Raw genomic sequence first — 27,524 nt, forward strand, 5'->3', positions numbered from 1 at the left:
AGGTAGGCAGCAATGAGACTGCAAAGGGAAATCTGAAGGCAATCAAGAGAAACTTCAGGGCCTTGGGACAACTGGTAAAGGGATCAGGAGCACAAGTAATGTTCTTTTTTTATCCTTCCAGTTGCATAGTACAATGAGGAAAGATAGAGGAAGATCCCACAGATCAATAGGCTGCGGGACTGGTGTCTCCGGCAGCGTTTTTTTTTGGTCATGGGTTGGTTTACATGACACCTGGACTGCAGAAAACAAATGGGACACATCTGTCTCAAAGAGGGAAAAGGATCCTTGGGCAGGAGTCAGCAGGGCTCATTGAAGAGCTTTAAACTAGGTTTCAAGGGGGAAGGGGACAAAACTGGGTACAGTAGTGACAAACCCAAGGGTGGCATGCCAACATTTGAGGGATGGGGTGCTAGCAAGGCCCTTAGGTCTACCAGCTGGAGCGATGGGCTGAGGCCAACTGTTCAACAAGGCCAAGTGCCAGGTTCTGCACTTGGGTCACAACAACTCCATGCAACGTTACAAGCTTGAGGAAGAGTGACTAGAAAGTTGCCTGCAAGAAAAGGACATGGGGCTGTTGATCAACAGCCAGCTGAACATGAGCCAGCAGTGTGTCCAGGTGGTCAAAAAGGCCAACAGAATCCTGGTGTGCATCAAGAATAGTGTGGCCAGCAGGACTAGGAAAGTGATCACCCCCCTGTACTCGAGCGCTGGTGAGGCCACATCTTGAATACTGTGTTCACTTTTGGGCCCCTCATTACAGGAAAGACATTGAGGTACTGGAGCAAGTTCAGAAAAGGGCAATGAAGCTGGTGAAGGGTCTGGAGAACAAGCCTTATGAGGAGCAGCTGAGGGAGCTGGGGCTGTTTAGACTGGAGAAAAGGAGGCTGAAGGGAGACCTTATCGCTCTCTACAACTACTTGAAAGGAGGTTGTCATAAGGAGGGTGTCCGTCTCTTTTCTAAGGTGATAGAACAACAGGAAATGGCCTCAAGTTGCACCAGGGAAGGTTCAGAACGGATGTTAGGAAAAATTTCTGCATGCAAAGGGTTGTGAAACACTGGAAAAGGCTGCCCCAGAAGTTGGTGGATTCACCATGCCTGGAGGTGTTTAAATGATGAATAGATATGGTTCTTAGGGACATGGTTTAGTGCCAGAGTTAGGTTATGGTTGGACTCAATGATCTTGAGTGTCTCTCCAGAAAAATGATTCTATGATTCTAAGAATTCCAGGCATGCTTGGAACAGTACATATAGAGAACAAAGAGGCAGACCTGGTCATGAAAGAGTTTGCAATTAAAGTAAGTTTTTTCTCTGAAGCAAACACTTTATTAGTATTTCAGTTAATTAATGAAAACAAAAACCATGAACAGTCTGTTCCTGGAACATATTTTGCTGCATTGGTCAGTACTTGGAAAGGATTAACACAAGTATTGGGATTTTCACAATTTTTACAATGCTTACATTGAAAGTATGGTATGTTTCCACTTGCCATCACCTATTCCACAAACAATCAACACCTAGGCAGACAATATAATAAGTAAAATAAAAATTCTCCCATAGTCAAGAACAGTTCAAAGACCATACAACAGGTAGGAGTATTTTGTATGCTACTTAACTTTGGCAAATTGGTATAGGTTTTCTAATTATCAGATCCTGAAACTGATGTAATTATTAGGTTGCTCTTGAGAATGTGCTTTAAGCACTTCTTCTGCTACCCTAAAATATGTTACTTGTTACTTGTTATTCTGTTTTTCCTCTAAAGTAAATAATACCTAAAATTCAATTTCAGTTAGAAAGTAAAATCCTACAGCAGCTCTACTCCTCTGTTTTGGTGGTAAATATTCACAAATGTACAAATATAGGGATGAGAGAACCAGGTTCAGGATCCAGAGAAATTCTCAGAATTCTAATTGTTCAGTCTTGAGAGACTTCTACAAACCCTTGTGACTGCCCCATGCTCCACCTTCACCCATATCCTCAACCCTAAACTGAGCCTAAGAAATGAGAATCTTGTTGGAAAAGAAAGAAGAAAGATAACTGGTACTCAGTTCCCAATCCCCCTCCCACCAATGGGGATGCTTTCCTCTTGTCTCTTAGGAGTTTTGCTGATGAAACAAAAAAAGAACAGGGAAGGCCTTTAGTAACCATTATTATTATTTCAGCCTAGAACCTGGAGCCATGCTGTCTTTCCTACTATCTATCCCCATTTATTGGTAGAAGAAGAGAAGAGCATTCTTCCCTCTCTGGTAACTTACATGAATGGTTTGCACAGTAATCCACAGGATTTCCCTAAGAGCCAATCTTACATGAACAAGTCCTCAAGCTCCAGCTTATTGCCCTGTCCATTTAGCATGGCTCTGAGGCTGCTGGATAGAAAGGGAAATGTACTGAATACAGGAACTAACAATGTAATGGTCATGTTTACAACTCCTCAGAAGTTCTTGCCTACTAGACACTGGCTAGTCATCATGATACCTTGAGACTTGCAACAACCCAGAGTTGTGGCATCTGGGACATAGTGCTGAGAGGAGCAGGAGGAGACTCTTCCCCTTATGAGCTCAGTTTAAGAATTTTGCTACCATCAATTGCTGAGGAAAGTATAACAAAAAGAGGAATGTAGAGGAGTGAGTAAGAGCCTAGGGACCTTGAGAAGATGGTCATACTGTCATGGATCAGGCCTTCCTCTTCCTGGGGTCATATCTCTTGTCCTCCTTTTCCCTGCAGGCTACCAGATGTGGCACTTGTTGTCTGAGTTCATTGGGGATCCACTGAAACACTGGAAGTGCTTGGCAAAGTCCTCACTATTGCTGACAGGCCCCCAGACACGAAGTGGCAAGGGACTGTGCAGATCTGTGTTCTGGGAAGACTGTAGTCTCTCAGGATCCTCATGTCCACACATTGCCTGAAAGAAAGCAAAATACAGAAGTCAGTTTGGCTGTTCATCAGTTTCCTGGATGAAGAGACTGAGTGCACCCTCAACAAGTTTGATGATGATACCAAACTGGGAGGAAGGGCTGACACATTAGAAGGCTGTACTGCCATTCAGTGAGAGCTCAACAGGCTGGAGGACTGGGCAGAGAATAACCTAATGAAGTTCAACAAGTGTAGGGTCCTGCACCTGGGGAAGAATAACCACAGGCACCAGTACAGGTTAGGGGTGGACCTGCTGGAAAGCAGCACTGCAGAGAAGGACTTGGGAGATCGGGTGGACAACAGGTCAACCATGAGTCAACAATGTGCACTTGTGGCCAAAAAGGCCAATGGTATCCTGAGGTGCATTAAGAAGAGTGTGACCAACAGGTTGAGGGAGTTTATCCTCCCCCTCTACTCTGCCCTGGTGAGGCTGCATCTGGAGTACTGCATCCAGTTCTGGGCTACCCAGTTTAAGAAGGACAAGGATTTACTGGAGGGAGTCCAGCGGTGGGCTACAAAGATGATTCAGGTCCTAGAGCACCTTTCTTATGAAGGCAGACTGAGAGAGCTGGGTCTGTTCAGCCTGGTGAAGAGAAGGTTGAGAGGGGATCTCATCAATGTTTATAAATATCTCAAGGCTGGACGTCAAGATGATGGAACCAGACTCCTTTCAGTGGTGATAATTGATACTATGAGAGGCAACGGGCACAGACTGAAGCATAGGAGGTTCCATCTAAACACAAGGAGAAACTTCTTTCTTTTGAGGGTGACAGAGCACTGGAACAGGCTGCCCAGAGAGGCTGTGGAGTCTCCTTCTCTGGAGACATTCAAAACCTGCCTGGACACATTCCTGTGCAATCTACTCTAGGTGAACCTGCTTTAGCAGACAGCTTGGTCTAGGTGATCTCCAGAGGTCCCTTCCAACCCTAATCACTCTGTGAAAGTCCTCATGGGAACAAGACTTAAGGCTCCTCATGCTTCTGCACACGTGACTGAGGCTGCTGGGTTAAACAAGGAAACACACTTATATGGGTGTCAATAATGTTCAGATCTTTACTTTTACCACCACTGTTTCTGATTGTTTTCCCTTTCCCTAAAGTTCTTTGTCCCCATTTCCCTATCTGACAAGCCATCTGCTTTTTTTTTCTGTAGTGGGTAGTCCAGAATACAGGGAGTTTAGACCACCTTGGAGTTTAGGCTTATGCAACCTTGGACCCCATGTAAAGTAATGGTATAGATGTAGTCCCACTATCTAGATTCAGCTTCTTAAGCAAAAGCAGTGAGTACCTATCAAGAAAGGAGAGCACTTACACAACATCCCATTAATATTAGAGAGATTGGAGGAAAGTTATGTGACTTTACTGGTTTTAAACTGGAAATCCAGGTCTTCACTCTTGTGACTTCAGTCTTTATTCATTGACAAATGATGCAGTAGCTGCCAGGTTGTCTCTGAAATGCAAATCTTGCCACCAAGACCCAATAATCTGTGATTTCAGAAGTGCTTTTCTACGCACTGCTCTGACTTAGTAACAATACATGCACAAAACTTTTCCCTTTGCACAATTACAGTGATTTATAAGGATGTGACATCTCTGAGCACAGAAATCCAATAATCTACCATAAGGAACTCAACTGTGCAACTACACACAGCTGCACAACTCTGCATAAATCCTTAAACTAGATTCCCTCAGAAATCTCAAATTGTATGTGCATGTACTTCTAGTTCTTTATCTCTAAATAATATTCTAAACTTTTTTTCACTATCAGTTACTCATAATGACATGACATCTAGTTATTGACCATTACAGAGAGGTGGATGAAGAAAGGGATGGAGAGATCCACGCCTTTTCCAGAAAATTCCATTTTCCATGTGTAACATTGCTTACAAGAGCAAAAAAGTACCCAGAAGCTCGCAATGAAGCATGCTTTCCCAGACACAATTTGTCTACCACATCTTAATTTTGGTAGATTTCAGAGTGTTGTAAAAGATATATTTGTAGACAGACCTTTTGTTAGCTCTGAGACCCATAAGAGGTTAGGGGCCCTATATGTGATTTTTAGCTTTCTAAATAAGATTTTGAAACTTCCAGAAACATTGGTCATTCCCAGTTCTGTGAAGGGGTGAAAAAGTAATTGAATATTGAGTAAGACAAACTGTAATAATGTGGAAAACAATGGAGAATGAGAGAGATGCATGACTAGCCTAGCATTCATTACATGAGCAAAACTGAGGTAGAAAAGCTGGTCATGTGAAAGTCCAATCTCAGGTAAATCCTTCTCTTCTTTGTGCTTTTTCACCCAATTCTTATAGGCCTGTGGAGAGAGAAAATTAATAATAATAAGTTCCCCTTCTGATAGTGTCCCAAAACCATGTCTTCTGTCAATGAAATATATCAATCTAGTATATATTTAATAAATTAGCAAGTTTGTATCTTTACCACTTCAGTCTGACACTCCCTGCTGCTGGCCATGCCTCTAATAACTCTAAGATAACAGAATAACAACTCCTTAGCTTCCCATTTCAGGCACTACCACACACAAATCATCGTAAGAGAAGACAAGGTGACTGCACTATGAAAAAATGAGAACTATTTTCAAAGAAAGGCACAAATATTTGAATAAAAATTAAGGACTTTCTAACTCCCAACATTCTTCAAGCAAGAATGTGGATTTAGAGATTTCAGAGCACCCTGCACTCTGCAATTAATTAAACTACTGAACTACTGCATGAGGAAATAAAAAATTCTTTCTAGACTTAAGTATTGCTGAAAACATCGTTATAGAGTCATTTTACCATCACACAGAATTCTGGTTCATGCTTTTGTATGCATGACATAAATGTGGAAAGGCCCACCCCAGAACTGGTGAAAGGCAGAAGTAGTCTCACATGGAAGTAAGGAGGTTATGGCCAAAGCTTTCTGAGGAATCAATGTCTGGAATAGCAGAGGACAGAAGGGGCACATCCTGCACTGGCACAAGCATGCAAGAACTCTGGTACTGGAGCAGCATGTAGGATAGGGATGCAGCAAAACAGTCTTGTGTCATGGCAGTTGATTTGTGTGGTGGGACTATGAGATTAGAGAACTAAGTAGACTACAATACCTTGTAAGCGATGGCAAGCCCTCCAGTGTCAGCTGTATTCTCCAATAGTGTATAAGTACCATTAACCTTAAAGCCATAGCTTTCATACTGTTCAATCAAGCAGTCTATAGATTTCTGTAGTGCACTCCTGTTGCATGTAGGACAGGCCCCAGGCTGCACTGTGGGGAAAAAAAAAAAAAAAAAAAAACAAACTTAGAAAATAAAGGTATTTCTGGCATTCACCTGTATTCCTCACATTAATCACTTACTCTTCCTAGTAGTCAGCATGGCCTGGAATGGGTTTTCCTTAGCTTCATCTACATTAACAATATAAGTATACATTGGTACAGAGACCAGGATTTAAGATCCCCTGAGGGAAAGTAGCAGTGGGGACCTAGAAGTGTAAACAAAGATACCATGGCCCATACTCACCATAATCATAGAATGCATGAAGAAGTTCATGGGCCATGAAGACCCCAATGGCTCCAAAGTTCACAGCACTGAAAAATAAACATGAAAAGAGTGCTTTTGAAAATAAAAAGAGGGCAGGTGAGCATTCTTTATAGCTGTTGAGTACAACTGTGAGCTGTACAGGAGCATTCTACTTTGAGAACACACAGAAGCACTTTCTATTTATTGTTTCTTAGAAGTGGTACACTCTGTAACAAGGCAAATACAAGTGTAAATTATTCTACCAATGCTTAAAATTGTACTATGAGCTTGCATTAAAGTATTCATAGCTAATAAGCCATCATAATTATGAAGAGTCTGTGAATAAGATTCTGCATTTATTTATTCTAATTACAGGTATTGTTGTTGAGATATATTCTTATTTGCCCACTACTGGCTGAACTGCTACACAAACAGCAACTGCAATGGTAATCATAGAAAAGCAGGATGGTTGGAGAAGTAACCTTGCAACAGATGCCTAATGAAAACTGATACATAAAACTGGCAAAACAAATTAATATAATGAAAATTTTGCTATAATTACTCTGGTCTAGCATTGGTGATCTCACTACAAGAAAGAGGTTATACTAGAGGCCTCCAGAAGTTCTTTCCAATCAGAATTTCTATGATTCTGTGCAATGAATGCAGAGTCACACAGTAAGAGTACAATCAAAATGCATTTGGATAATATGAAATGATGGGTTCATTCTTACATGCACTGACTAATGCTGCTGAAGTATGAAACTATTCTTGTAGATCATTATTACATCACTGGGAACTCAATAGGAAGTGACAAGAATGAAACAACTCATCTTCTCCTAGAACTGCTCTTTCAGAAGCTCTGTTGCTGATACCTAATAATTGTTGCCCAGAGAAGTTCTGGATGCCCCATCATTGGAAGTGGTCAATGCCAGGCTAGATGGGGCTTTGAGCAACTTGATCTAGTGAAAGATGCCCCTGCCGCGGAAGGGCAGTTGGACTAGGTATATTTAAAGGTCCCTTCCAACCCAAACCATTCAATGATTCTATAACAATTTTACTGCTTTGCTGACTTCTTATTTTCAAAATTATCCTCACAGTCATCTGAATTGGCTTTTGTCCATAAAGTTTAAACTTTGGAGCATCGTCTGAGAAAATGACATGCCAACTCAACAAAAGCTGTTCAAGTTTGACTTACCAGCCTACTTAACTGGAAGGACAGTGAGAAAAATACATTTTATTAACACTGAACACAAAAGGAATAAGAAGCTGTAGACACTTTTTCATAGAGGAAAAATATGGTAAGTGACAGTCCACACCACTGGATTTTTTCTATTATTCTTTTGAGGTGTGCTGTTTTTCATACTATAACGAATTCATGAAATACTGCACGATGTCATGCAACTAATTGTAGAAGATCACCATGAAGAAAATAATTACACTGAGACATTTTTCTTTCAAACTTCAACCTCTTGCCACAGTGTAAGCTTATCTTTCAGTACAATGGTATTAGGAGAAATATCTATCTATTAATATACAAAAATGACATCAAATAATATTTTTACAGTCAGCTGTGGTAAATGCTTTTAATATCAGAAAAACATTGCTTTCTGGGATGCAGTAAGAAAACTATGTTAAAGACAGACCCGTTATAGTTCTTTCTGAAAACAATCAGCTTCCACCTTTGCAGTCCCTCCATACCTGGGAAACTCCATGTGGAAAAAAGGGCTGCGGAACATTCCAGCAGGAAAGACCACCATGTGCTGTGTTATTGAGTAGTATGACTGCACAGCCCAGGGGGACACATGCCAGCTAGAAGCAGAAAAAGAGAAATGAGAGAATGTATTAACCCCTTATCTCATATCTTGCTACTTTCCTCCACTGTGCTTGCAAAAAGTGGTCTGCTCAGTACAACTGTTAATACAGCAGCAGCAAATTATGAAGTTCACACTATCTAGTGTTAAAGGTATTTGAAATAAACCTTTACTTGTTTACGGAAGTCAGAAATAGTAGCTTAGCTTTCATACACATTAAGGGTTTCACCCTCACAACTTCCATGTCAAGTAAGTCAGAGTTAGCAACCTCTTGTGAAGTCCTGCACAGATCTTCTCCAGGAGGTGTAAGGTCCCAAGCATGGCTGTCAATGCTGCCTGCCTTCTGAAGCATCCTATGTCCTGCCTTTGAGGTGACTCTGCCAGAATTCACATCATCACAGTTTTGCTGCTTGCTTTGCTGCTAAGTCCAGGAGAACCAGCTAGCCCCCTTACTCAAGGCTTCATGGACAAAAAGGATTCTTTTTTTTCAGGGGTCTGGGGCTCCCTCCACAATGGTGGGTTTTTTTGGTAGCATGAACTCAGGCTGAATACAAGACAGGCTGCCAGATTCAAGGTGTTTTTAAGCAGGATGCAGCAGTGCAGCCTTGCAGCAAAGAAGTACAGCAGTACCCTGTCTTGCATTAGGAGAAATGACACTGGCAGGTCTAGAGGGGATTATGTCCCTCTGTTTAGGACTGGTGAAACCACATCTGGAATATTGTGTCCAGTTCTGTGCACTTCCTCCTGACACCTGTCCTCCCTCTCCTTCCACAGTAAAAGAGAGATGTAGACATACCGTTGGACATAGTCCTGAGTGACCTGCTCTAGCTGATCCTGCTTTGAGCAAGAGGGTTGGACTAGGTGATTGCCACAGGTCCCTTCCAACTTCAGTCCATGAGCATGTAATTCTGTTATATTTTTCAGATCAGTATCTGGCACTTACTTCTCCTGTGAGTGATGCTGAAGGAGTTTCAAATAGGAATTTTCCCTCAGTATTTCCAAGCAAGCCACCACATTGAGGAAAAAAGTGTCTTCATTTATCTCCAGCTAAGGAAAGAGACAGGTAATGTGACTGTCATAGGACATGAGCAAGGAATGAATCAGACAATATGAAAAAAAGTCCCACAGGTCAAAAGAGGGTTCATCATAAGACAAACCAATGGAACACTTGTGTTTATCGCCCAGTTCTGAAGACCTTCAATTTAAGATATGACAGGAATGTTATCTGCAGGCCAAACAAAACATAAAATCAGGCCACAGCCACCCTCTATCAGGCAAGCCACTTCAATAGGAGACAGCATAGGCAACAATATAGAAGTAATAGACAAAGGTTCTCTGGGCCCATATGTTCTCAGAAAATAAACAGCAGGGAATGTGCATTGCTCCAGAGGTCATAGCCTCTTTTAGCAGCAGACAAGATAGTAGTTGGTACAGGTAAACTGCCAATAATGAGGCAGGCATGTTTACATTATATAGCTCACATTCTGGTATTCCATGTTCAATTTGGAAGTCTCGAGTATGTGAGCTGGATAGCCAATCTTCGCTTGCAGTTTGGAAACCTAAAATAATAACAAAAAAACCCAAAAGGAAACATGACCAATAGGAGTCTTTACATTCTAGAAGTCCTTTCTAAAGTCTACTTCTAAACAATTTAAAATAAGATCTGTAAATCAGCCATTCAAAATGACAGCTGCTCTGTTTCAACAAGACATCTTCTCTTGCTACTCTGCTTGCTTAACTCAATGACCTCCAGCCTAATGTTGTTCTACTCTTTCTTTATAGTATTGTTTTCTGGCATTCAGCTTTACAGTTTTTAACCTCTCTAGGTGTATAAATCTGAATTGTATCTCAATACAATTAATTCAGAGTATCCATGGACAAACAAACACTGACCCTTTCTTTGCCTACACATCAATGTATGATCACACGTCTGATGGCACTTATAAAACCAGCTACAGTTCTCAGTGTGTATAAGACATCTGTTTAACATTGTGTGCCTGTAGAAGCACGTAGGAATATCTGAAGGTGCAGGTCCCTTCCATTCCTTCTCCAAAGGCTTCAGGGAAAGGAAGGCCTCAGTAACTTCTGCCTTCTGCACGCACCAAGACTTTAGCCTCTTGGTGAGTCTGTTCATCCATCCACTCCAACTGATCCAGTTGGCCGTAGAGTGTATCTCGGATCTCAGAGAACATCTGCTCAGCCTACCACATAGAAAAGAAGGCATGGTCAGAATTGCAGAAAAACATTGTTCAGACTTAGCTACCATTTTCCCATGTTCCAGCAATTCAACCACAGAATAATGTGATGAAAGAGAAGATTTCAGTTTCTAAAATAAACTAGGCTAAAGTTATTTGGCATTCAGTGTTTCCTCACAGGGTTCACTATTCTCTCCAAAACATTTTCATCTTGCCTCTCATGGTAACAATGAAGGAAACATAATTCTTTTTCATTCAACCCCTTTTGGATCCTAAATGGACCAAATGGTTGCCCCACTTCTTGAGTTAAATGAAAATATAGTACCTACAAGTATTTCATGCTAGTGTTTCTGTAGTTATGGCAACCTGATTCTCTCCTTCACAAAATTATGTTTTGTGCATTCAGCTTTGTACTCCACTACAAGTTTTCCCATTAAATTTTCTTGGGTTTATTAACTCTTGTCACTTTACACACTGTAAGCTCTTAATAAAACCTGGTGCCTACTCTAACTTCCCTCAAAAGAAAAAAGAACTCTGATCATCAAAGAAGAAAAAAAAGAAATCTTTTCCACACTGCAGACGTGTTCCTTTTACTGTGGATCCACTCAGAATGTTTTCCATTGATTTGTTCCTGTACAGCTGGTCATATGATGGCTCAGTGGCTTCACAATTGAAAATCTTATTTAAATATGTCAGATTGGTGATTAATATCACTAACACTGTCATTTCAGGAAGCACACTGAGATTGCATGCATTTTTAGGGCTGACATAGGTATTGGTATTGCACACATGACTTTGCTAGCAGTTGAACTAAATGACATAATAACTGGTATTTTAGCATTGAGTATTTTAGCAATGACAGCAATGTCTTGTTTTGACATCTTTCATTCAGAAAAAAAAAAAAAAAGGAGGGGAAGTGTATAGTACAGAAATATGTAAACAGGTACAAAACCTACACATGATTTTGCTGTCTTAATATGGTTTAAAGTTTTCATGTCAAAAAAAGAAAGAGATAAAGCTGAACTCCGCCTGGGGGTTAAGAAGATGAATACCTACAAGTTTCTTGGTCTGCTGAGGGAAAATTTCTTGCACAATCATCTGCCCTAGAACTGGCTCAAAGAGCAAGCTGGTATCAGTCAAACACTTCCTCCAGCGCTCAGCTGGGATCTGTAAGAACAGAGAAAGAAATTGAGACACATGAGATTGAGGACAAAGAGATAAGAAGACAGTCAAAAGACATGCACATGTGCAGTCAGTAGCATATAGGCTGCTACCTAAAAGTGGCAGCAGTGAATGATGAGTAATGTAGTTCCATTTAAGCTTCCTCAGAAAACTTCAATCAAGTAAAACATTGATTTCCTTATTATTTATCCCACTTTCTCACAAGATTCATATGCTAGCTGAGACAAATACATAGAAGAAAGGTAACCCATGTAACACAGTGCATTTAGCTCTCTAAAGTTTCGTGTGTCATGTCTACTCCCACATTTATTTGAAAAAAAGGAAGCACTTAAAGGCCTGGTGAGGGCCATTTTCCTCCCCAGATCAAAGGAACTCAATCTAGACAAGGCATCAAGAGAACATCCAAAAAGCATGTCCTGGGGTGTGCAGCCACAGGGGAGGCTGAAGAAGATGGTTAATAGCTAGCTCACCATTCTGGATCCCTTTTTTCCATAAAGAATCTTAGACAGCTCCAGGCGTGCATCTTGGAATCGACTGTCAAGGGCTGGGGAGAGATTCCCAACCAGACAAACAATCATATAAATGTGAAGGACCCTGTAGGAAAATGACATTTAAAAAGACTGAAGATTGAAGGCTGGTCACTATGAGGCAGAGAAACCCTAGTAACCTGGACAAGGACAACGAAGTACTGTGAATGGTGTGCACCTGGGCCTATCAAAGGAGGAGGATTTGACATGAATCAACCAAAGGAACTCTCTCCTCAGAACATCCTGAAGACTCAAGGGGTAATTGCCTGCTGGGGCACATGATTCTTTATGTGAAGTTGGAGAAAGAGCATTTTTAGGACTGTGTGAAACTGAGATTTATTATAGGAAGGATCGAAGGCAGGGAAAGGGAAAGATCATGGTGGATTTGGGGGGGAACACACATGGAAAAATGGAGAGGAAAGGTGGTAGGAGGGTGGAGCATAAACTTGTAGCTTGCCAGGACATATGTCTGATTAAGCCTTGCACATGGTCACCAGAATCTGTCCTATCTTATTAAATGCTCTTCTTAAATAGCATTCTACTCTTCATGTGTGGGGATGGGATGGGATACTGGAGAGAAAATGAGTCTGAGAGTTGACTGCTGGAGGGACTTTGATTCAGGCTAGCTGCTGGAGAGAGCAGGGGTCTGAGAGTTGTCTATTGGAAAGACCAGCAGTTTGGACCAGCTACTGGAGAGATCTGCTTGTATATGCATGTTTGTAACAGGAAGAGACCAGAGTACCAGCAACCAAAGTAGGGCTGCAAGACTCAGGGATTCATATATCCATATATATACATTCATACACATCCATATTGTGTATGTATATATATGTATGTGTATATATATATGTGTGTGTGTATATACATATATATATTTCATATATTTCATATTTCATTAGTGTAGACCAATCCTGATCAACTGGAGAGGAGGAATATGATCATGCCGTCTGAGCTGTTCTTGTTTGTATGAGTCCTATGGGTGAGTGGTTGCCAGTAAAGACACTGTGTTCTATCTTTGTTGATCTGTGTGACACATATGTATATTTATCCATGTACATATATGATGTGTGCATGTACAAGCCTAATGGGAATTTATGGTAAGCCTTAGTGCTGGCTAAACCTGTGAATACAAAGCTGTAGCAGTCTTGCAATTATTAGGCTACTGGATTCAGCAGCCTCTAACACAGTCCTCTAATTTATGGCATCTGAAGTTAATATTTCTTGAGACATGAACAACTACAAACATAGATATTGATTCCTACCTTTCCTCATGCCATTGTTCAATGAGCTGTGACATGCCTTTTAAGTAATCCATATCATGCACTTCAATTGGCTGAGAGAGGTTCATTGGCATAGGATGGAAGACAGCCTGAAGACATGACAGCCAGTCAATAGCAGGTGCCTTTTCCTAGAAGTAAAACAAAGCTTACATGCTGAGCTATGAATCTAAGTTGACTGACAAGAAATAAGAGGGAAACCAGGATAGTCTCTCTAATAGCCTTAACAGATACTTTCAACAAGTTAAGCTGTGTTTATGATGTGGGTATTGATTATAGAAGAGAAGGAGAATTGACTTTTTTAATTGAATTAGCAGTGGGGTGGGGAGAGAGTTGTGAGCTTGAAAAATCCAACCGCTGTCAATAAAAGACCTTAAATTAACAGATTATTTAAAGTTCAAGAGACTCCAAGTGTAAATTGCAAGGGAATGGCATCTAAACAGAGTATCTCATATCTCTGTTGATCCAGATCTTCAGAATGTGAATGTCACATGTAATTGTGTTGCTTAATTCCAAAAAGCATTGATACCTGCAGCTCCCTAATGGTAGTTCGAAAGAACAGCATCCCCCTCTGCTGTCTTTCCTGCAGTGGGGTGACAACTCGCTGGAGTTTAGAGATGAAGGACAAGATAAGGGAAAAGGAATCAGGAGGAACATCCTGTGGCCCTCCAAGTAGGCCCCCCAGTTTCTTCAAATATGAGAGATACACACGGAGAACCTGCAATATAGAGCATATGACCAGCGGGAGAAACACAACTGAAAATTAGTCATCCCATCCTTTCACCCATCCATCGAACTATCCATCTTGAATATATAAACCACATTCCAAAACCACCGCAGCCCCATCCCTAAAACTATCTTCTTCACTGCAACATCCCAATGTAATTCTTCATGTGGAATCGATTACCAAGTACAGCTCCTCTCTCAGTGATGAACACTGAATTCCCAAAATGTTACTTTTGTCTCAGCTTACAATTATATTAAACACCAGAATAATTTTAAAGATGTAGGCCTGCCATCTCTGGAGTCAAAAGAGGGAGATGTAGTGATATAATGAGCCAGTCTTTTTGATGGAGAAAAAATGCCAGCTTCTTGCTTCTATGTTCATGAGATATCAAAGGAATGCTTGAGATCAGTAGACAGACTTATATTTTTGAGGACTCTTCTGAAAGAGTCAGACTGAGAAACTGAAATCAACTCAGTTTTTATAAAGTTCAGAAAAATGACAGAGCTGTGATGACACTAACTTTGTTGCAATAACTCCCAAAGCTTGTTTCCCCAACTTAGGTTAAAACATTTTAAAATAACTTTAAAAATGCTAACTACCCCTCCCCTAATACACAGATTTTAAGTTATAAAGGCTTACTTTGGACAAGAGCATTTTTTAAACATTGATTCAAGGTGAAACCTAGAGGGAAGCACAGGTTCATACTACTTAGCAAATACAAACTGAAACTATAACAATCAGTTTCTAGACTAGAAGTTTTAAACCTGGCATCTAAAAATGGGTCACATATTACAAACTATCTTTTTGGAAAAGTAGATTTTTGTAAATAATTTCTTCTGAAGACATTTTCAGAGGTCACTGACCGTAACCCGTGGATACAGACCACTCTGAACCAGAAGGCAATTCAAGGAGATCCCTACAGCAAATAGCTATTTTTACCTTTCTTCTGCCTCTGATATGTTACCTCAAGATAATTTTTCTCTTTGAATTTACTCTCAGGTGGTATCTCAAACTCAGGATGGCCAATCTGCAAAAATGAATGAAGAAGAAACATTCATTATTTCCAAAACCACTGGAAATGTGAGGATATGCTCATCAGGCTCTGTTAATTCCTGTGTCACGGAACTTGAAATGTTAATAAATTGCTTTTACTTTTGGAAAATGTTTGCTAAGTAGTAATTTTTGCGGATCCATCATGTTCTGAAGCTCATTTAAAGCTCGTTACAAATCTACAGTGACTGATAATCAAATGTAAACCACACTGTTAAGTATTTCTACATGATGCACTGGTTTTGGCTGGGAAAGAGTTAAATAACTTCATAGTAGCTTGTATGAGGCTGTGTTTTGGTTTTGTGAGGAAAACAGTGTTGATAACAAAGGGATGTTTAAGTTATTGCTGAGCAGTGCTTACACAGTATGAAGGCCTTTTCTGCTCGTCACACCACCAGCAAGTAAGATGGGGGTGCACAAGAAGTTTGGAGGGGACACAGTTGGGACAGCTGACCAAAGGGATATTCCATACCATATGACATCATACTCAAAAGTAAATGTGGGAGTCAAGGAGTTTGAACAGGGCTGTCTTTGCTTGGGAACTGACTGGGCAGTGGTCAGTTGGTACTGAGTAACTGGGGGTTTTTTGCATCACTTCTTTTATTTTTAATTAATTATTAAACTGTCTTTTTCTCAAGCCATGAATTTTCACACTTTTACACTTCTAATTTTCTACCTCATCCCACTGGGTGGGGGAGTCAGTGAGCAGTTGTGTGATGCTTAGCTACCTACCAGGTTTAAACCACAACAGTGAACTGCAAAATTCATAGTACACTTAGAACTTTTAGAGTCCATTATGGTACTAGTCATACCCATGAACATAAGAAGAACCAGACCCTTCCATGAAGAAGTACAGTCTACAATGTCAGGCAGAAGAGATGAGAGAAAGTAATCGGTTTATTTTTCTTCATCTGCTCATGTTCCAGAAATTTATGTAATAAATTTCATAATTATGTAATTCATAAATCACATAATTATGTAATTTCATGTAATAAAATCAATCAGTTTACTGAAATTAGGACAACTTTCTTCAAAGAACAGAGGCTTAAGTTGAGCAAGACCAGGAAGATTAGGTCTCATGTGTAACTGACTCTTTATTCCCAGTGTTACCTATTCATTTTTTTTTTTCTTTAGTCCACTCACCTGAATAATATTCATCTTGAGGTCAAAAGGACTAGGTCCCACATAGACGCTGAAAAAGGGAAAAGTGCTGTATCTGCCCATGAGAGTCTGAAGAGTTTCATTAAAATCTTTTGCTTTCCCCATACCTGTGATATTCCATCCACCAAACTAGAGAGGAAGAGAGACAGCATGACAGCAGGTGAGAAAAGCAAAAATCTTTTTTTTTCTTTTTTTACTCCTATGAGCTCAGTCATTATGACAACTGAGAGGTGACAAAGCAAATAGCAACAAGGGAAACTCAAGAAGATTTCTACATACCCTGTTGATTTTAAAACAATCTGTTACTTTCACTTAAGGAAAGCAAAGAACAGCAAAATGAGACAGGGAAAATGAAAAATAATTATTAACAGAACAAGGTGTACGGGAAAAAAAGCAGGAGAAGAAGGAGAGAGGAAAGAACTCTCACTTTTCTAAAGCCATCCAGAAGGACACCAGGGATCAGGGACTACAGGTCCCTTCTCCCTGACAAACAGGTTCACAGGGGCCCTGCAGTCACTGTTCCTTCTGCTGGAAGGTTCTGCATCCTCCTTGGAGACAGGGCATAAAAGCCCTTCACTGGCAGGGAGAAGTACAATCCTTGCTGGCACTCCCAGAATGGAAAGAGAAACATTTTCCTCTTTAACAAAACTCCCCTGAAGCCCAGAGTAGTCGATGGCTACCAGATCTTAGACACAAAATTTTCATCCATTTTGTAACATGTAAGGTCATAGGGAAAGATTCAGGTACCTGATGTCAGAAAATAAACCAGCACTTAAAGCTAGAAAATTTATCAGTTAGAAGTTGTGCTGTGAACCATGAGCTTCTTTCAGGACCAGATGCTAGCAAAATTCTACCATGTAGGAACATACGCCTCTAACTTCACACTTTCCTTTTCCCTTCAGGAATTATCTTCTGGAGGGAGAGGAAATAGCATAAGCTTTCACCTGATTTAGGAGGTTCTTCAATGGTTGAGTTCCTTGGGATTCTATCTGTTGGGTATCCATGCAGGAGTGATAGAACTGAATTGCTTTCTCCTTAGCTGAGCCTCTTATCGCAAACTGTGGACCCTCTGAGGAAAAAAAAAAAAAAAAAAATGTTGGGGCAGTATTAGAGCAGAGAAAGGTTGTAAGCATTTTGATTCAGAACAATCTAGTAAATACATCCACACTTCCCACAGTGACTCAAAGCAAGAGGACTTCTAGTGCCATGATGCTTCCTGAGGCTAAATGTGTGAGTTCTTTGCACGGAAACAGGAGCACAACAGGAAGGTGGTGCATATCCAGATTTCAGTTCCACATGGAGCCAGGACACATAACCAGAGTACGCATTCAGACAAGCACAGAATAAAGGGTCTACTTTTACAAGGCAACAGGAAAACGTTTTAGGTTGCTGTCAGAATTTTGAAGTGTGGCCTTCACCTGTTACATTTGACAAGGGGAACTAAAATGCTTGAAATTCAGCTAGTGTAATATGACATGCTCAAGAATAAATCTGTACCTGTAGTGATAGAAGAACGAAGAGACTGGACTCAGTCCCTATTAGGAATGATTGTGCTCTGTTATTAGTTTTCTGAGCTCTGACTGAGTAAGGTGTTGAACGTAACACACCAATCATCTGTCCCTACCTAAAAGCCTTTTCAGGATCATCTGGTTTTCTTCGAACAACATATCAAATACATTTAGTGATTCTTCTGTGGTTTTGCTTGAGTGTTGGCCTCCCCAGCTGCCACAGGCATATTTGTAGAAATCCTCACAGGGGTCTACAGTGTCATTCCTAGAATTCAGGAGTCTGGCCAACAGTGTAAGATCCAGCTCAGCATCACAGGATCCTAGGCAGGAAATAAACAGGAGAGAACTGAGCAGTGACAGTGGAGAGTGAGAACAACTCCAAACAACAACAACAACAGCAACAGAGGAGTTATCTGTGGGACACTTCCCCTGAAAGATTTTTTTTTGGTATGAACTCCTTTGTATGCAAACTATTGAATTCCTTCTAAGGTTTTGTTGAATATGGGACAAAGTGTGTTCTGTCTTCCACTTCACAGGAAGACTGCCTTTGCACTTTATAAGAGAGACTCTTTCAATAATGGACAGGTAATCATTCCAGAGGTGGTGTCCTCTGTTCATACTATCTAGGCGGACACAGGCTGGATTATTCTGGCTTCTCACTGTATTTTCTCTGAATCAGCCAAATTTGGCCAAATGATAAACCAGAAGCAATAGATGGTGTCAACACATGAAGCAAAAGGACACAGCACAGAGAAAGTAAGGAGCTTAGTTTAAAATGTGGAGGGAGATGTTCAAGCATGGAAACATTTCTCAGCAATTACATTTGTTAAAATAGAACAAAGATTTTATTGTAAATCTCGCTTTTATCTAAAACTCCCTTTATCTAAACTGCTGCGAATCACTTGCTATGCATCCTCTTTGTGGTTCAGTGTCTTTTATCAACATCAGATCAGATCAGATCAGTTATTTACTGAAATAAGCCACTTGTAAATCAAAGTAAGACTTTCCATACTATGGTTTCAACAGTTGACATCAGAGGAGGTAGGTAGAGTGAAAATAGACAAGATCTAAACTATCAGTTTTCCCTTGGTCTCTGTAGAGAATGGTCTCCCAACACATAGCAGGGAATAAAGAAAAATGCTAGGTGAATAGTCAATAATATTTTATTTTAGAGCAGGGAATGTCTGTATCCACCAATATAAATGCACCTTCAGGACTGAGAATTCTATATGTAAAAACATATGTAAGGACCATTCTGCAGACAGTTGTTCAGCAAATTTGAAAGACAAATTAAGATTTCTGATCTGTGCTCACAGCTTCCCCATTATCAAGAGACTATTACTTTTCTTTCTACACTATGACTGCACTGGTCTGTGCTAGAAAACTGGGACTAGACTTACTAAGTCAGAGATGGAAAGGTGGAAGAGAAGCTCCAAACCTCAGATTCAGTTGAGTTTCCTGGAGGTGACTGCAGACAGAGCGTGACACGATGATGAGGTGCAAGACAATATAATGATGCTTTCCTTCAAAACTGGGCCCAGGTGTCTTAAATGGCAGGCAGAGGAGGAGGATAGGTGTAGAGATCTCTCCCCTCTATGACCCAAGACAGAGGCAGAACAATGTACCTTTTTTAACAACTGATGTTATGCTTCTTTGAGATTCTGAAAGTCTGATTCTTAACACAGATGCTAAACCTAATATACAACAGAGGCACATAGAAGAGAAAGGGGGTGGATGAGGAAGCAAGGAAAATTATATCACATATTATACCTAGACCACAAGTCATCATGATGTAGGTGATAAGCAGTGTAAAGCCAAGGAGAGTACTGAGAAGAAGGGTACACAGAAGTAGGCTTTTCCCCTGAAGGCATCGTTCTTTCTTTGCACCTGTTCTCAGCTTTTCGTCACCGGTCTGAAGAAAGAAAAAGGAGACAAAGTGAAGAAAGAAAAATTCATCTTCCAAATAATCTACTAGAAAAGCAGTCATAGGACTAGTGCCAGAATACCAACAGTCATACATGTAATTGAGGTGACTCAGCTCCCAAGGGCTTTCTCACCTCCTTCGTTTCCCTGTCTTTTCTAGTTACAGCTGTTGCACAGTGTTATGAATTCTGCATCAAAAAGCCATCTTGCCATGAGGAGGTCTGTCCCTCCATAGTTCCTTCTCGTTTATGGAATCACCTTGCATTTATCTTCTGAAGGTATCAAAGCTTTTTGAGCCCACAACACTAATAACAGGATGGCTAGGACTGGTGGTTCTTTATTCTCTTACAGTCTGGCAATCTGAGCGCTAATTCCAGATCTCTCCTCAAGAAATAATTCCTGCATCCTAAGTCCTTTAGTCCATTTCAAGTGGGAGAAAAGGTTTGCCCTACTCTATAAACTTCAGTAAACTGTAAGTCAATGAGCAGATCTTATGTACAGACAGGTTTTATCTCACTTAAATTCACTTGTGTCCATAATCTAGGTGTGTCTTTTTAGTCAGTGGAAAAGGCTAGGCACCTTATGAGTACAGTTTATATTTTAGACAGCTGTCTTAGGACAAACTGAAGCATCCTCCAGACTCATCTGTCTTTTTCTCAATTGACTGCAAAGGAAGCTAGATGACTATGTTGAGAAAAAGCTGGTAGCAGCCTTGGTGGAGGTGCCCACTTCTTCACTTGGGAGCTGCTTTTTGCAGTTCTCATGTCTCATCTCCATCTGAGCTATGCTACAACAGCAGCCATCCCTATGGCTGGCCATGTACCCCATTGATCTGGACACTGACCTTCATCTACTAATGTCATTCTGCAGGTTTTACCTTGGACCTACCTCCTCACAGTGGACTTACCTGACAATTTACACTCTTGGTTGACTCAAGCTACTGTCACCAGCCCTGCCTTACTCCCCTCATTGCTGTACTGTGGGGATGCACACCCTGCTAGTAAAGTCATTATTTCTTGCCTGCCTTCTCATGACTTTCAGTTTCTGTATTGTCTTCCTTTGCCTGCCCTTGCTGCAGCTAAACTGCATTTGCCACCATGTTTGGTATCTATCTTCTTTGTCAAAAACCAGAAAACATAAATCTTTATCAAAATCACAAGAAGAAATGAAACAAAATTCTACAAGAATTAAGTACCTCACAGAATATACCAGTTCACCTGAGGAAAGGCTAAGGAAATTAATGAGTCTGCTGTTAACCATCTTCCCTAATATAATATATACAATTCCTGTACAAAAGCACTAACAGAAAGAAACAGAAAACAAGACCTCATCATTTTCTATCTTTCAAGCATGCATTTTATTTGATCATTAACAGGACCATCCCAAAAGCATGTCAGCTTACTTGATTCCTGGCAACTGTTAACAAGAGTTAAATACCTAACTGCTTTTCTCCCTTTAAAATCCCATCCTCCTGACTTCTTCAGGCAGGATATGGAATACTTAAATGGAGAGCAAGCACATACAAGTGAATCCTGGAGTTAATACGTGCTAGATAAAGAACATGATAGTACCAGCAAAGTACAGTGTGCAAAGTATAAAGGAGGGAATCTAAATTCCTTTTGTACGCCCTGTAATAAAATACTTTAGCTTTTACTCCTCAAGTAGGGAGTAAGTGCCATGATCTAACAGTATGACAGGGAAGTGAGTGAAAAAAAATTTGGTTGGCTGAAAAGGAAGAAGAAAAAGCATTCTTCAACATGGAAACCCTCATCTGTCACCATTTAGGAGAGTGTGAATGATTGACATTCACAATGCTCCTGACTTCTCTGTTGCAATAGCATTTTTGTTTTTTTTCACATTGAAAATCTGGTCTATTCCTACTATGAAATACTTATAATTTTGCAATTCTTTGGTGTCATGTTATCAGAGGACATCTGTTTCTCCCTTTTGAGTACTAAATGGCATGGCAGTGGAGATACTAACAAGAAATAGGTACTTGAAGACAGTCACTGCAATTTCTGCCCAACCTCAGGTTAAGAGTAGGTCTATATGGGGCCTATACATTATGTTCCTTTTGAAATGGAAAATGCATCAAATAATATATTTTTTTAAATCTGTAAGAGAATCAGACTGTCCCTCTCACGACTCCAATGTGAAACAGGCAGAGAAGTACCTAGATGAGAACACCTTGCTCCAAGAGAATAGCATACCCCAAAAGAAGAGACAGGAGAGTCAAAATCGGTTGTGTAGCTCTACTTAGAAACTGGATTAAGGTCTGTATTATGTGACCTATAAGGATAAAAAGTGTTCTTCAAACACTTCACCTTCCATAAGGTGTTTTCCTAATCTTGCCTCTGCTATTGGGGTTGGATTTGAGAGAACTTGTCGACCTACATAAACAGAGAAAAAAAGAGGTGGGTAGTCATACTTAGTTGTCCCTTATATCTTTTTCATTATAACAACTTAGAGAAATCTAGACAAATACTTGCTCTTTCAGCACCCTTATACGTATATAGTGCAGTTTCAGTTCTTTGATGCTTTCCTTTTAAGCATGTGCAAGTGGCTCAAATGTAAATGGTTTCACTGTAGCTGAGATCAAATGCCTGTAAAATCACTAAAAGCTGACTTGTAAGTGTTCTCAATTATAAGATGAATATTTTTGAGAATATATACTACATGAATTATATGATTCAAAGGTGAGCACGGCTTAGGCTAGCAGAATCTTGACAGATATTGTTATCACTACAGAAAGGACTGCTTGATGCAACTAAATCAGCCAAAGAATTTTATTTTCTTTCAGTATCTCCTTCTTTCTGTGAACCATTCCTGAATTCTGCAGGGAGGTTGGTGTTCCTCTGCCTAATTCTTCCCTTGCATTTTCCCAGGGTTTAGTTCTGTCACAGAAAAAAAAGAAGCATCTAACTTTAATGAAAATAAAGTAAATTAAAATAAAGACATCAAAGGCAGGGAGACTTAGAGTTATTTTTCACAATTACTTACCAGACAGTTTAGGGGTATTCTTTTTCAGCCTGTAGATTATTCATAAATTAGTGACTGGCTGTTCCCCAAATTGTGTTTATCACATTACTTATGTGGGTTACATGTTTTCAGACTACTGCCCAAATACTCACAAAAGCTTTGACATTTTCTAAAATTTATATTTTGTCAGCAAATTACACATAAATTGAGCACATTAAATGCCATTTGAGAAATAATATTTTAGTCTGTGTTCAAAATATAGTATCTGCTAACATGAGAAAATAAACAAAAAGTTTGCTGAATTAAATTCTGGACTACCAAAAGTTTGAAGCATAACCAAGGCCAATAACTATTTAAAATTATGACTGTCATCTGGTCTTTATCACACAGAAATATGAATATGAAAATGGATATACAAACCAAATATTTCTGTGAACTCTTCAACCAGAAAAATACAAACAAGATAATATAAGGTGAACATTTGCATTACAGCCACATCTCTTCCAACATCGAACAACTCTCAATGTAATAAAACATACACATTTCTTTTTTATATATTATTCAGTTACACAGAAAACCTTACTTGTCTCTATTGTCCTTGAATGTTTTGTACATTTTAGCAACCCTGAGGTCACAGTTCAGTTCAGGGCGATTTGTCTGTAAATCTGCAATTAACATTTTACTAATTATTTATATAAAACATCAAATCAACAAAAGGACACTGCAACAGATGGGGAGCAATTTGGCTTACCATGTCATTCTTGCATTCAGAAAACTATAACATGTTTACCCACAATCATTTGCGGGGAAAAAATGTGCATGTTTCTAAAGAAATACTTTCTTGAAATATTTTTTTGAAAAAACGGGGATAAAATAAAAGATGCAAATAATCAGATGATGATTATTATTACTATTACTACTTATTGGTCAGTGCTCAAACAGTTCTGAATACAGCCTCAGAATGGCTATTAGAATGACTAACGGGAAGGGCAAGGAGCCCTAAATCCTCACACCACATCCCACATCATTAATTCTCAGACCTGGACAAGCCCCTTCTGGATACAAACTGTAAAAACCGAAACTGGTCCAGTTCCCTAGAACTATAAGCAATGTAGCTATGACAGGGAAAGAAAAAGACAGGGGTGCAAGGAAGGTACCTCAGCAGACTGCAAGACAGACCTGTTTTCTTACCTCTGGAAGAGTGCCCATCCTTGTCACTGAGCAGGCTTTGCTCCTGGAGTTACCAAAGTTGTAAACTCTGTTTACTTGTTTGCTATCAGTCTTCTGTGCCAAGACACGCTGCTACTTTCAGAGACAATCTTTTCTTCCCAGCTTGGCTGATTGCTGTGGGGAGGAGAACAGAGACAAAAAGCTCTGAAAAAAACACCCTTAAAGAAAATGGGAGGAAGGGAAACAGATACATTTCTGCAATGCTCCACCCACCTTTTCTGCCAAACACCTCTGCTTCTCAAAAAAATGGGTTTGTTCCTTTCTCTGTCTCCCTGTGACCCATGTGTCTTTCTGCCTCTTGGAGCTGTTCTGAAATCTTTTTGAAGAGAAGTATGCAATTCTCTATCTCCTCCAGCCTCTTCTCAACTACTTGCTGCTTCTTTTCTCTCCAACAGCTTTAATATCCTGCCCACCCAACAAGCCTGTTTTGTTCTGATATTCTCACTGCTAGTAGTGTGCCTCAACCTGCTGTTCTGGGCCCTGGAGGCCTCTGCCTATTGCAAGGTAGTGTGAGTTATGGATCCCAGTGCTCTTTCTCCTGCTAAATTAAGGCCAATGTGCTGACTTTCTGTTTACTCTCTCTCATCTGCATCTGAAAGTCCATTCAAGGGGTGAACACACATGCATTTTGCATTCTTTTGCATTATGGGGCATGAAATAACTTATTCATTACTGATTCTGTTTACAGCTCTCTGTTGCTTCTCAGGTGATGGCCAGCCTGTCTTTGTTTCCTTAAAGATGCATATTGGAAAGATTGCAGAGGGAATTTTATCTGCTTTGAGGACTGGGAACCGGGATCTTTCCCTGAGACATTAAAAACTGAGTAGTGGACACTGGGGCTTGAGACCTTCTCAAGTGGCAGCTGGGAGCTGAGAGAGATGGTGGGAACCCATTGGTGTCAGCTTCTGAAACAAGCAGAATACCAGAGCACAACTGCTTACCTTCCTACCCTGCTAGTCTCTCAGGGGAATATGATGTCTTGGTTCACTAATCTGAAGATAATTGGGTATCTGTTCAGTTGTTCAGAGATTCTAAAATCTTTGGTCTCTGTCCTAAAATCCAAATCTTCTTCCCACCTTCATCAATCTGATTTTTTTCCTATTTGTGTAGTACTTGCATAATTTTGAAACAACATTGGTTATACTGTGACAATAGCCTTCTTACATGGCTGAAACTAGTTGCTTACTCCCAGTTTTTTCCACATCTCAAGTCACTGGTGGCTATATATTTCTATGTTTACCAAATAGCTCTGAATACCGTAAAAAAGTTTGTTGTGTACTGCAGAAAAATGTCCTTGCTGATCTTTCTTTCTTTGTAATAGGTCACTTCCCTTCAACTTAACATCAGAATCCAGTTTGCAAATACTTTTTGCATAAATGACTGAGATTTGACTTAGTGGAAGTAAAAAGACACTCTTTTGGTAGTCACAACTCTTGAATCACTGGTAGGAACATCATTGTAATCCATACTGTCTAACAAATAGAGCTAGTCAAATCCCAAATCTTTGTGCAAACTGAGAAATGGGAATGGAACATGTAACAAAAATCAGACCTTATAATCCTTTGTTTCAACATAGCTTTAAGTCTTCCATGTTTCTGTAACATTTGCCTTTGAGCCTTTTCCACTCTTCTCTACTTTATATCTTTTCTCACAATAGCTACAGTTCTAGTACTCTCTTACAAAGGCTTTTCAGTAGCTGCGCTGATAGTAAAGACAAAGAAATTGTATGAAAATTTGTGTAGCAACCTGACTCAGTTTAACTGTAAGTGATCTTACAGTAGAGATATCTTTGTAAACTGATTGGACAGATTTGTTCATGACAATATGCAGTTTATTTATCTGTCTTATCTATATGTCTGAACTCTTCAATCTTCATAATTACAGCATCTGACAGCTCCCAAGCTTTAAGTAATTATGTTTTCTCTAATTAATACTCTCTAAGCTTTAGAATTTCTCTGGTCAAGGAATTTATTGCCTTTTTGATTAGGAAATGGCTGTGATCATTTTGAACACAATGTAATTTAAATTAAAGCAAGTAATAAAACCTTGACTGAAGTATTCAGTTTTAATATGAAACCTGAAAAGGCCAAAGAAGCCTTTCAGTCTATATACTGATGGGCTATGATTGGAGTTAACATGGTTTCATGAGCCTGTATCTATTAAAAAGGTCCTCTACCTCCTCTTGATTAAATGCAATTTTTCTACATAATTTGACAAAATGTTACCACACTATATATGATATTGCCACACCATAAGGACTGTCCCTCACACACTATCTAGAAATACTTCGAATGTGTATATGTGGATGGTTTTTTTCAGACCTTGTAAACTAATCAGGACACATCTTGAAAAGTATAATATCTGGATCACAACCTTATTATAAGCGTGTATAGGATGTTTCAGGAAATTAAAATTCACATAGTTTTCTCACTGAAGAGCACGTGTCTTTGAATTGGTACATATTGCAGTGGTGCTGTGATGCTGAGAAAGCTGTCTTGCAAAATCTGGTGGGGAGGTGACCATAATAACATTATATACTGGTTCTAACAGACACTACTGTTGGTTTCCATTGGAAGAGTATGCTCCTGAGTATTCTGCTGCAACAGAGTTTGTTAAATAATTCAGTAGGAAAATTTAACTGTTCTGGAGAGAAACAAGTTGTTTAAAATCTATTGATTCCAAAATTCACGTCTCTCTTTGGAGAGACTGTGAATTTATTTCACACAAATGCTGTGTTCTTGTGCTCTGAGATATCCAGGTGTAAGGCAAAATTATATGACCCACACTTCAGAAGAATCTGTTTGAATCTGGTCATTAGCTGAAGCTTAGTAATTCGGATACTTTACAGTACTCAAGCGGAGTTTCTTGCATCTCTCAAAATAAGGACAGAGCAAATTTGCATCTGGCAGCAATAAGCCAGGGAAGCATATCTTACCTTTTCCTCACTACCAGTTGGATATGGAAGTCTTCTTCAAGATAAGTGCCACAGGACAGTGTAGTGTCTATATTTAAACCTTGAAAAAGATCAAACCTTGGAGGCAATTGCAGGATGGCAGTGTGCAGTCTGACATCTTTATTGAATATGAAGCCAGTAGAGCTTTGGGGATCTTGTGAGCTGGGTACACAAAGCGTTCAGGTATACAACAATATGGTGCTGTATATGTGTGGGTTTTTTTTCCTGTTGGAATGATAAAGGACTCAGCATTCCGATTCAATGTGAATCACGCAAAGCCATTTATTACAGAAACAAGCCTCCTTATATATGCAACTATATTCTAATCACACGTCCACGCTCCAAGCATGGATTCGCTAAATGAGTATCATGGGCTGTCCATGCACTGGAGTCTCACTGATGATACGTCCGATGATTCACGCCATGTGAGGACCCCGCTGATTGAGGAACGCCCCTCTTTCTCACAGCGGATTCTGTTCTCAGCTTCTCGAAGTGGCCTTGAGATTCCTTTGAGCCTGACTAATTCAGCAACAAATCTTTATCTATCAAAACCCCTCCACATTTTCCTGCTAGCATG

At 39.9% G+C, this 27,524-nt stretch overlaps 1 protein-coding gene across 7 annotated transcripts; it reads right to left on the reverse strand.

Annotated features, from left to right (window-relative positions):
* Positions 1-1,301: 1,301 nt before the first annotated feature.
* Positions 1,302-27,493, reverse strand: KEL (Kell metallo-endopeptidase (Kell blood group)). Of its 7 annotated transcripts, none has more exons than XM_082064085.1 (19): positions 24,208-24,485; positions 23,956-24,108; positions 19,633-19,774; positions 17,979-18,182; positions 17,299-17,423; positions 16,337-16,483; positions 15,108-15,170; positions 13,946-14,134; positions 13,402-13,547; positions 12,083-12,206; positions 11,487-11,597; positions 10,338-10,436; positions 9,717-9,794; positions 9,179-9,282; positions 8,123-8,233; positions 6,425-6,492; positions 6,014-6,171; positions 5,129-5,224; positions 1,302-2,900 (listed from the first exon to the last, which is right to left on the reverse strand). In XM_082064085.1, the coding sequence occupies exons 2-19, from the start codon at positions 23,971-23,973 to the stop codon at positions 2,724-2,726; spliced, it is 2,160 nt and encodes a 719-aa protein (XP_081920211.1). In that variant the 5' UTR covers positions 23,974-24,108; positions 24,208-24,485; the 3' UTR covers positions 1,302-2,723. The 7 variants fall into 7 exon arrangements, with proteins under 7 accessions (XP_081920211.1, XP_081920212.1, XP_081920210.1 ...); XM_082064086.1 differs by lacking the exon at positions 1,302-2,900 and adding an exon at positions 22,110-22,175 and having other exon boundaries at positions 4,249-5,224; positions 24,208-24,491; XM_082064084.1 differs by lacking the exons at positions 1,302-2,900; positions 24,208-24,485 and adding an exon at positions 26,930-27,493 and having other exon boundaries at positions 4,249-5,224.
* Between the last annotated feature and the right edge of the window lie 31 nt (positions 27,494-27,524).

The sequence above is a fragment of the Streptopelia decaocto genome (assembly GCF_964273445.1).
Source record: "Streptopelia decaocto genome assembly, chromosome: 1".
Classification (NCBI taxonomy): domain Eukaryota; kingdom Metazoa; phylum Chordata; class Aves; order Columbiformes; family Columbidae; genus Streptopelia; species Streptopelia decaocto.